The sequence below is a fragment of the Choloepus didactylus genome, chromosome 23, assembly GCF_015220235.1.
Source record: "Choloepus didactylus isolate mChoDid1 chromosome 23, mChoDid1.pri, whole genome shotgun sequence".
Classification (NCBI taxonomy): Eukaryota; Metazoa; Chordata; class Mammalia; order Pilosa; family Megalonychidae; genus Choloepus; species Choloepus didactylus.
In genome coordinates, this window is record NC_051329.1 from 31,062,596 (window position 1) to 31,073,966 (window position 11,371).

The following is an 11,371-nucleotide window of genomic DNA, read 5'->3' on the forward strand; positions in this document are numbered from 1 at the left end:
CCTTTATTTGTTTGCACAGTTACAGTCTTAAGGCCATAAGGTGTCCAAGATAACACATCAGCAATTGGGTACCTTCCCTGGAGGATGGCTAGTGGTGTCTGGAAACCCTCTGTTGGCTGGGAAGGCATGTGGCTGGCATCTGCTCCAAGTTCTGGTTTCAAAATGGCTTTCTCTCAGGATGTTCCTCTCTAGGGTGCAATTCCTCAAAAATGTCACTCTTTGTTGCTCTTGGGGCATTTTTCCTCTCTTGACTTCTCTGGAGCAAAAGTCTGCTTTCAATGGCCATCTTCAAACTGTCTCTCAGCTGCAGCTACTTTCTCAGCTTCTGTGCATTCTTCAAAGTGTCCCTCTTGGCTGTAGCTCCTCTTCAAAATGCCACTCACAGCTGCACTGAGTTCCTTCTGTTTGTCAGTGATTTAATTTAGACCCACCCTGAATGGGTGGGGTAACACCTCCATGGAAATTATCCAATCAGAGTCATCACCCACAGTTGGGTGGAGCACATCTCCATGGAAACACTCAAAGAATTACAATCTAATCAACACTGATAAATCTGCCCACACAAGATTACTTCAAAGAAAATGGCATTTTGGGGGACATAATTCATTCAAACTGGCACAAATACTGTCCCCATTATAAACATGTCAGCATGTTTCTTGAAAGGTAGACACCTTACAAGCATTGCAAATAAAATGGATGAATGAATAAGAACACTTCTTTATTGAAATTTTTCTCTGAGATTTTCTCAGAAACATCCACTAATTAAATTCAAATGAATAATGGAAGGGGGCACCATTGTTCAGTACCATATGGGACACAGAGGACTTGATCCCTGAAGGAATTTGGGCAGGTGGTCTGAGGTGTGACCTGGAGGAAACCTGGAAGCCTGACATGAGAGGGTCTCATCAGATGCTCCTAGGAGGTCTTGCTGACAATTTTCAAGGTGTATCTCAGAGGGCTCCAAGGGGCTCATGCCAGTCCCCTGGTACCTATTTAAATGTCTGTCTTGGAGGGAGAAGCTATCACTGGGTGTTTGCTCTGACTTCTCCTTATCTGATCTGTGTCTGCTGGGGACCCAGGCTTCCCACAGTGTCCCTGGGCCTGGCCTCCTGTGCAGGATCTGGGCAGAGAAAGGGAAGAGCCTAAGAGTGCAGAAGTAGGACATGAAGATTCTTCTCCATATGAAGGCTCCATCCTGCTCAGTGTGACCAGCACAGGAAGAGTGGTAGGGACTGTGAGATGAGATGGTCATGCAGGTTCCTGTCCCACTTCCCCATCTGTCTGAGTCACTGTGTGTTAATGAAAGCTGCTCACACCACCATGGTCTGTGGCACAGTAATAGTCACCCTCATCCTCAGCCTGGGCCTTGCTGATGGTCAGGGTGGCTGTATTCCCTGATTTAGATCCAGAGAATTGGTCAGGGATCCCCAAGGGCTGTTCATTATCTGCATAGACATCCAGCACAGGGGCCTGGTCTGGCTTCTGCTGGTAATCAACATATTTATTCCCTAAATTGTATCCAGAGCAGGTGATCCTGGCTGTCTGTCCCAAAGCCACTGACACAGAGGATGACTGTTTCAGCACATAGGAGGCCACTGAGCCTGCAGAGAAAAGGGGAGAGTGGGATGGAGGCCACTGAGCTCACTCCCCCAAGAGACCACCCCTAGGATGGGCCTGGGTGAGCTCAGGTTCTGGGGTGGGCCCAGCACAGTGTCCCATTGGGGTTGAACCTATGGAGGCAGCACCTGTGCAGAGTGAGGAGGGTGAGCAGGGGAGCCATCCAGGCCATGGTGCAGATACCCCAAAGCTCTGCCTCTTGAGGATCTACCTGGGCAGGCTCCCCCAGCCCCTGTTATCCTCCAAGGGAAGGGCAGGCCCAGGGATGTGAATCAGAGCAGCCCTCATTGGCCAGCCTGGGAGACAGTTTGAGTTTGCAGGAAGAGACCAGTCCCCAGAGAACAGAGAGGGGCCTCCCTTTAGTTTTCAAGGTCAACGCCACAGATTTCTGCTCCCCAGGCCCAGGAGACCCTGACTTCACCTCACCACCTGCTAGGAGGGCCTGCCAGTCTTTGACATGTGAAGGTCACCCTCCCTCAGCCTTCAGTCTGTCCTTTTTCCTTCCCTGATCTGGATGGTGAACTCAGAAGGGGTCTGCTCTTCTATGGGTCTGCTGGGTTCCTTCACTCTTAACAGATCAGAAACTGGTAAGGCAGAGTTTTCCAGAATTTCAATCTTGGACTCCCTCCCCTCCCATTTATAGTTCTGATGACCCTGAGATTTGTGAGCCAGGGCTTCTGGGGAGTCAATGCAGAGAGCACAGAATGAGGAGCCCAGTGCTGGTCATGGACCTACTTCCCACAATTATTGAGCCTTTGACTAGTTCAACTTATTCTTCTGACCTTAAGGACCACTCATGGTTGACATTTCAGGAGGGCTTGTCATGTGACAACACTGCCCTGTGCCCCCCACACACTGTCAACTCATTCTCTTTGGTGTGTCTGGGAGGCAGTGACTGTGAGGATGAGACTCAGTTCTTGGGCCTCCTTCCCTGGTGAGGGGCAGCTGGAGGAAGCCTTGGATGGGCTGAGTGCAGGGCAGGCTGGAGGGATGGGCAGGCTCTCCTGGGCATGAACAAGTGGGGGTGGGATTGGGAAGCCTCCTCTCCCCAAGAAAGATGGGGCCCTGATTGTGAGCCATGCTGGGCTTCTCAGATTCCGTCTTTGGGTCTGAAGTTCTCACTCCCCAGCCCCATGAGAGCTGCTTTCTCCACGCAGCCCCCTCCTGACCTCCTGGGCTAAATATTGTCACCTGGGTTTTCCTGTGTCTAATGTGACCATGCAGCATTTCGATGCTTGGCCCTCTTCAGAAGGCACAGAAACTCCTAAGGGCTTTCCCAGACTCTGAGCTCCCCATGGGGTCTCCTGAGGCTTTTGTTGAGCCTACAACAGAGCTCTCAGTCACCATCATCCTGGTTCTGTGCATTTGCTATTTTCCAGATGTTGTTCCTATGAGAAGTTCCTGTGAAACCTCCTCTGTGATCCCCCTGCCAGACTTTGCATCCTGGAGATCATGGATGGCAGCATTTGGTTCTGGGAACGCCCAGGAGAGCAGGCGCCACACCTTGCTATTGGGGGTGAATTACATGGTGGCCCTGAAGATGCCATCAAGGTGGTGGGCAGAGCTCCCATGGGCCCTGCACAAGGTGGAGTGTGAGGAATCCAACATTCTCCAGTGGAACAGGGACCAGGGAGGTGAGAAATGCACTGGGGAAGGGGTGAAGTGTGGGGTGTTGGGGAAATCATGGCAAAGAGCATCTGCCAGGGCAGTGGAGATAGATGTCTGGGGCTGAAGCTGCTGATGATCTGAAGAAAGATAAGGAAGGAGCAATGTCCTAAGTCATCCTTGAAATACTCACTGTAAGAGCCAGAGGGCCTCCTTGGAACCATAAAAAGAAATGTCATCTTGTTCAGTTGGAGCAGGAAAATGTGAGAACCAAGTTGAGGACTTCATATAGGACAACTGATTTGACTCTAGTGGCAAGTAGGAAGCTCAGAGCTCTGGACTCCCACCACCCCCAAGGGGCCTTCTCTACCCATAAAGGCCTCACATCTCATCCAAAATGATTAGGAATTAATATTGAGAACAATGGGCAGGGTCCAGGGTCACCTGAGAGCCAGGCCAGCCCCTTCTGGGAACTGGAATATTCCTAAAAAGCTTGAGGGAAGAAGCTGAGCCTTGGAACAGGGAAGAGTCTCCTCCAAGCCCTTAAATACTTTATGGGGATCACTGTAGCTCCAATAGGCTGAACTTTTGGGGTTTCTGGACATGTTCAAAACTTTCTTCAATATGCTTGAATCTTCCTTTTGAAAAATACACATGAATTCTATCTCTGTGAACCACAATTACAAGGAACTCTGAATACCAGTTTAAAAACATTATGATGTCTAGCAGGAAAGGGACAATCAGTCTCTTTTCAATGCTGAATTCTCTCACCTGGCTTGGGGTATTGCACATTGTAAGGGCTGCATGAATAGTTCCTGATCAAATAAATAAATGGAGCAATAATCAAAGAGGCCCATTTGAGCAGAAAGTCCTGCCCCTTTGTCAAAGGACCTCTGGCTTGGAAAATGCCTCCAGGGTGAGTCTCACTCATACCACAGGCCTGTCAGCCCGGGTCCTCCTCTCCTCCAGGAAAAGAGACTTTGGTGTATCAATTCACCATGATGTCACCCACCACTGTCTCAGGTGCCTGATGCCCCAAATTAAGGTGACTATAAGACCTTTTTTCTTTTGATGACTTTCTCCCCAGCCTAGGTGTGAGAAGCCCTCAAGACCTGTCACCCAGGGATAGGGAGGTAGGTGACTCTAGTGCTCTAAGGAGCATGGAATCCCACTTCCCAATGGGCATTTATGGTCTAGATGAGCTCTGTCCCTAATGAAGCCCACTGTCAGCCTCCGACTCTTTTGGTCATAGCTGCAACCCTGGAAGGCAAGTGGTCCAGTGTGAGACCAGGAAACACAGGCCCAGGGTGGACAGGAAACAGATTTCATGGGACTTAATGGCCTAGTGGGACTAGAACCCAGGACTTCAGACTCCTTCCCAAGGCTTTCTCCAGCTCAGCATGGAGGAGTAGGTGTTTGGGTTGGGCAGGGAGAGTGTGAGGCACATTTGTCTGGGCAGGGTTCAGGGTTAAAACCCCACAGCCTTGGTCATTTTCCCAGATGGGATCCCTGAGACCAAGGTTGTATCTCTAGAAATGACTTGCACAGGGCCTGGCCTGGCTTCTGCAGAGAAGGCCGGTGTGAAGCTGCAGCTGACAGGGCAGGGGTCTCCCAAGGCCAAGGGCACTGCAGGGAGAGCAGAGGTGAGCCTGAAGCTGAGGGTTTCTACACAGGAGGGTTCACCTGTGTAGAAGTGCATAGGTGAGCTCAGGGCCAGGCCCAGCCCAGGGTTCTGGGGAGGTTGAGTCTGCATGTGGGGCTTGGGGGCAGCTCCTGTGCAGAGTGGGGAGGGTGAGCAAGGGAGGGGTCCAGGTCATGGGGGACACACATGGAAATCTGCCTAGTGAGACCCCTCAACTGGGAAGGCCTCCCCCAGCCCCTCTCATACTCCCAGGAAGGAAAAGGCTCTGGTTAGTTTGTTGTGGGCAAGGAGGTGCTGCTCTAGAGGGTCCCAGGGTGGTCAGGATGGGCCCTGTCAGGAGGGAAATGGTGAGGGAGGGGACCACTGTCTCAGGCCCCTTTTGTGGCTCCACAGTGACTTTTCAGGATGAGGTAGAGACCTTTGCCCTGTCAGCTGCAGCTTCACACCTTGTCTTCAAAGCTTGAAGCATCAGCCCCATTTCCTCCCTGGTGATGGCTTCCCAGCACAAAAGTTTTGTCAGCACCACCCCCTGCAGGAAGGAAGGAACTTTGTGTATGTGAGAATAACAAGGAGTGAATTTTTTATGAAGGAAAATGACTGTCTTAACCACAAATTTCTGAGTTTTCTTTTGAAGTCCTACCTGTATTTTAAAGTAGTGATCCAGCTCTTCTTAAAGTAGATTTCTTTACATGCATTGTTAATTAGATAAATGGATAAATGAATGAATAAATAAAGTAATTTAACTATTTTCTCAATGTTCAAATTTGTTTCTAATTTTTTCTTTGAAATAACTAATTAGCAAATTAAAGTGATAAATATGTGAAGGAGGCATGGATCAATACCTAACTCAGGGATACTTGGGCAGGTGCTGTGAGGTGTGGCCAGGAGGAGAGACCCAAGAATGGCTTCAGTGGTTCTGCTTAGAGGCATGACTGGGTCCATTGTCCCTAGGAAGTCCTGCTGGGCTGTTTTGGGGATGTTCAAGGAGGACTGCAGGGGGTTTAGGTCAGTCCCCTGCTGCCTGCCCAGCTGTCCAGGGGCTGAGATATTCAGCAGGTGTTTGCTCTGATGACCCTGCACCTTCTCTGAAACCAGGTGGGGACCTGAGCTTCTGACAATGTCTCTGGGCTTGACAGACCCTGCAGGGCCTGGGCATGGAACAGAAGGAGGAGCCCAGGAGTGTGCAGAGGGGAGGAGCTTGGGGCTGGGCAGAACCAGGTTGAGGGTGAGTCCATGAAGTGGTGGATCATGTGATGCTCAGGCAAACACCTGCCAAGGGAAGGAAGGTCCTGGAAGGATGCTGAAGGGAAGGTCAAGGACAAGGTTGGCCAGGCTCCCTTCCCTCACTTGATATGTCCCAGCTCAGGTAGGCATGAGCCTGGAGAAGAGTGTTTCCTTCATCTGGAAGTTCCCCCAACATACCCTTTGCTGACACCCTCACATGGTTATTTCTAGTAGTGGCATATGAGAAACTATGGGGCTGAGCTAAAGGACATCTCATCTCCATTCCCTGCATGTGGGGTGGTTTAGGTCTACATCCCTCTAGGAAATTAACAATCCTTGTTCTCTTTCCTTATTTTCTTTAATCCTACATAGAATGTGTGTAGGTTCTAAGAACTGGGAAAACTTCTGTCAAAATGATGCCTCTGTCAGTCCCAGAAATTCATGCCCAGGAGGATAAGGGAGTAAACCAATAAATAGTGCCTCTCTTTGTATCTGAAAATTCATAAAAACCAATTATCCAGATACACAATAAATCATCTGATGAATAGGCCTCCCCAGGGCACACTGCTCACTTCTCTGATAAAACTTCATGTACACGACCCACAACTCACTGTTTCCCACAGTCCTATGCTGGCAGGTGCCAGACATGGCCCAATTCTAGTCAGTTTCCTTCCTTGAAAAACTTGCCCTAAATCATTCATTTGGATCCTCATCCCCTAAAAGACACACACCAATCCACCCCTCTGAGACCCTACAAGATTCTGCAAGATGTTCTTATCCCTTAACACCCATCAACTCAGGCTTGCTTCTCTTGGCAAGGCAGAGCCCTCTGGGGCTCACTGCACAGTGAGCACTGCCTGGTGGGGAGTGGATCTCAACCCCAATCACCCCCTGCCTGGCCATGTGTTCATAAACATCTGCCCAAACCCAGGTCCTGTAGAGTTCAGGGCAGGTCTGGGTTTGTCCCAGGGCCCTGGGGTCTGGGCAGAGGGGGTGATCCTGGGTGACTGCACCTGTGCAGTGAGCAAAGAGGGACAGGAGGAGAGGCATCCAGGACATGGCGGGGGCACCCCAAGACCTGCTCACTGAGTCCTCAAGGTTTCCTCCAGGCCTCTCTTATCCCCTGGCTGCAGAGTGCTCCTGTTTATGCAAATCAGCCAGAATCAGGGGTTGCTTCTAGGATGACTTTGTGGCTTTCAGGGAATGGCTCAGCCCCCAGGGACACAGACAGTGGAGGGGCAGCCCCTGCAGCCCCACCTTCAGGCCCTCCCTCCTCCTCCCCATGCTGGTCCAGGAGCCTGGGCCCATCTCCACCCCCAGACCTCATCCTGGCATCATTCTGGGCTGGCCTGGCCATGGCAGAGCTTGGCAGGGATATTTGTCTGCATTTTCCAGGGAACTCAATGCCCCTGTTTGTGGAATCTTCCTGGGTACTAGGTGATAGCAGGGATGCTGAAATTATCCTGGGATCCTCCCCTTCTTTCTGAAATCCTGTCTCAGTAATGCAGGAATGAAATTTCATCTCAGCATCACTTGTCTATAAATGCATGAAAGTTTTGTGGGAATTGAAGATGCCAAATCCAGCCCTCACTCCACCTTTGGTGGCTGAAAATGCATAATTTCTTCTGACCACCCAAAACCCAATACAGTGACCCTCTTTTTCCTAGATACTCAAGGTGAGCTGTGAGGTTTGTGGACTGAGTTCTTTCTCTGTCTTTATAATACAGGAATCTCCATCTAGAAGTTTGCCTCTGAGCACTGTATTTGATGTTTCCCGTAGCTGTTGTTACATTCTTCCTTCATTTTGTTTTCACACCTATTTATTTCCAAACTTCCCTTGTGACTTTTTTTCCTGTTGCTATTTAAGGATGTGTTGTTTTATTTCCACATACATGCAAATGTTCTGGTTTTTTTCCCATTGTTGATTTTAGCTTCATCCTGTTGTGGTCAGAGAAATTATTTTGTATGAGAAAATTCTGCCTTCAGGATAACAGGTTCCCTGAGCTCCCCATTCTGCCAGGTGACTCCATCAGTATGTATCCATCAGTGGACAGTGCCATCATCAGTCACTGTCTTCTTCTCAGTGCAATTTGTGAACAACAGTCACAAATGATGCCCTTGTTGCATGTCCAAATCCTAAATCCACTCCAAACTCCTACTGAACTGAATAAATGACCCTGACATGTGCACTGACCCCAGGCCTGTGGTGCAGTCATTGGGTTTTCTTGTGGAGACTGAGTGCAACCCCTTCCTGTGGATCTCTGTGCAATATTTTGCACAGACAAAGTTTCCAAGGGTTCCTGGTTTAGAAAGGCAGGGCAGGAGAGAACCCTGTGGAATGTGAGGCTGGGATTGTGGGTCCTGGTTGGTAACACAATTAAACAGCTATTGTAAAAATTCCTGTGCAAGTCAGGAAATGTGACTATGAAATGGGAGGTGCTTGTTTTTAGTTTTCTCCTCTGGGAGAATGATGTTGCACTTAGTAGAGCAATGCATGTGTTTATATACTACAGAAAGATGGGTAGAGGGACAGACAGAGGGAAGAGAGAGAATTCAATATAGCACAGCATAAGAAGCAATGAGTGCTCTGCAGAAAATTAGTGGAGAGTGTGAGAGAAAATGAGAGGCAGGATGCTCTCTGGGATGGGGGACCTTCCTCAAGAGCTGGCCTTTGAGCTGCTGTTGGGACAGGAAGAGAAAAGAGGGGATGGGCAGAGTGTGGGGGCAGAGCTATGTCAGGGCCCTGTGGGGAGGTTCTGGTGTGTTTGAGGAGCTGAGAGAACAGGGACCCCTTGGGGGAGCCAGGAATCAAAGCCAGAGCAGGTACCAGCGACATTACCTCTGAGTGAGGAATTTGGGGTGTGGAGGGATGTGAGGTGAGGGGTGGTAAAGGGGAAGGAAATTCCATGTCATAAATCAGGTGACCTGGGCAGCTGCTGAGGAGGACTCATGGCCCCCATGAGTGTCTGCCTGGGAAGGGACAGGGTCCCCCAGGTGGGCTCTGTCTAGCTCTCTGTGCCTCTGTACTGTGCCTGACATTTGAGGACACTGGGCAGTGTGGTCACCAAGCTGCATTGATGCCACCTCAATTCCACACCCCCCTCTTAGCATGGGGGCCCCTGAGCCCTGTGGTCCTGCACCCCATCTAGGGTCTCCTGAGGGTGACTCAGCTCTGATTTCCTCAACACCCCTCAACACCCCTCAGACTCACTGACCTGGCCAGGAGCTCAGAAGGTGCGGGACACTTGGCAGCCTGGGCAGCCTGGGGGTCTCAGGCCTGGGTGAATGGGCTAGGTGTGCACGTTGTTTGCCCTCAGTCCTCCTGGGGCTTGAGGGAGAGTGAAACAGACAGAGGACTGGGTTTTTGTCTCACTTCCCCATCTGCCTGTGTCACTGTGAGCAACATCACTGTCACTATCCCATGACTGACAGTAATAGTCGGCCTCATCCTCATTCTGGACCCCGCTGATGGTCAGGGTGGCTGTGTTCCCAGAGCTGGAGCCAGAGAATCGGTCAGGGATCCCCGATGGCCGTTCACTATCCTTATAGATGACCAGCTTAGGAGCCTGATCTGGCTTCTGCTGGTACCAGTAAACATAATTTTTCTCGAATTTTCCTCCAGAGCAGGTGAGGCTGGCTGTCTGTCCCAGGGCCACTGACACTGAGTGTGGCTGGGTCAGCTCAAAGGAGGCCACAGAGGCTGCAAGAGGAGCAAAGAGACATAAGATTAGTGTGGGGGGCTCATGCCTGGGAGATTCTCCTCCTGCCAGCTGGGACTGAGCTCCTGGGAGTCTTGGATCTCCCAGAGACCCTCTCACATCAGCCCCATCACATCTGACAAAGGGCTGGGCAGGTGGATGGACCCCTTGATCAAACTGCAGTAATGAGCTGCCTCTCTGAGGATGAGAGGCTGCCTGAGGCCCAGAGCCCCAGGGGTAAAGTGCTCAGTGCTGGTTCCATCCCTGGGCAGCAGCACCTGTGCAGTGAGCCAGGAGGGTGAGGAGGAGAGGGGTCCAGGCCATGGTGGAGGTGACCCCAGATCTGCTCTCTCAGGCCTCCAGATGAGCTGGTTCCCCCCAGGCCTCTCTTATCCCCTGGCTGAGGAGAGTTTCCAGTTATGCAAATCAGCCAGAGCTCAGGGTTTTGTCCTGAGGGAGTTTTGTGGCTCCCAGAGAAGAGCTCAGCCCCCAGGGGCACAGAGGGGAGGGGTGGCCCCTGCAGACCCACCCTCAGCCCACAGGGTTCTCCTCCCCCTGCTGGTCCAGGAGTCTGGGCCCATCTCCATCCCCAGACCTCATCCTACCATTGTCCTGGGCTGGCCTGGCCCCTGCAGAGCCCAGAGGGGACACCTGTCTGCATTTTTAGGGAACCTGATGTTCCTGCTCCTGGGGTCATCTTGACCCTGTCCTGGAGCTGGCCAGAGGGGCACAGGGTGATGCTGGAATGACCCTGGGACTCCCTTCCTGTGCTCACCTGGCTCAGGAGGGGGGCGTGCATTACAGTCCAGGGCCCTGAGGTGTCCTGTCTAGAATATTCAGTGTTTTGTAGAGGAGCTCAGATGCTGCATCTAATCCTAGCTACACCTTTGGAAACTGCAAGGGTGACACCTCCCTGACCACCCAGAACCCAGGGCAGTGGCCTTCCTGTCCCATCATACAGGTGACAACAGGAGGTTTGGAGAGGGGCTGTGCTCTTCCCCTAAGTCCTGCTTTTGAGGGCCAGAGCCAGAAGAATATTCTTTCCTGGCCAGGGCCATGGGTATTTTAAACAACCATCAAGGGCTGATGTGTCTGCCCCTGGCTGTGAGCTCCAGGGGCAGGTCATCAGTTCTTTGCCTCAGTATCCCCAGTGTGGCTTCAGGGCAGGCACAGATCAGGTGTCATCTGCTGTGTGAGGGGATGAGGGTGGGCTGCCAGCCCAGGAACAACTCAGGGATTTTTAATCATAAGTAAATTTCCCCAGTTGCTGGAGAAAATGAATTAATAAAATATTATCTTGATTAATCAATTGAGGAAAGTTGATATAGATACTGATGTGTGCCAGGGACTGAGAAATCTTGGAAAATAAAATTTGACCCCTGCCTCTGGGGTCACAGAGAGGATGAGGCATTTGTGGTTAGGCCCAGCATTGTGGCCAAACTGTGGGCTGGGAGGAGCATGGGGCCTGGACCTGTGGTCAGAGACAGAAGCCACATCTTCAAGTGCCAGAGATGAGAGATGTAAGCCCAGAAGGGTGTGAGCAGCAGGGTCGGGGAGGATATTGCAGAACAGGAAGGTCACCTTC

The 11,371-nt window shown here is 51.1% G+C and overlaps 1 pseudogene and 1 gene segment (V, D, J or C); both read right to left on the minus strand.

Moving 5' to 3' along the window:
• Positions 1 to 1,296: 1,296 nt before the first annotated feature.
• LOC119519327 lies at positions 1,297 to 1,789 on the minus strand (annotated as a pseudogene).
• Positions 1,790 to 4,468: 2,679 nt separating this feature from the next.
• LOC119519328 lies at positions 4,469 to 10,202 on the minus strand. The segment is given in 4 exon segments: positions 4,469 to 4,482; positions 4,906 to 4,995; positions 9,462 to 9,788; positions 10,065 to 10,202. Coding segments are annotated over 4 exon segments (477 nt in total).
• Positions 10,203 to 11,371: the final 1,169 nt, after the last annotated feature.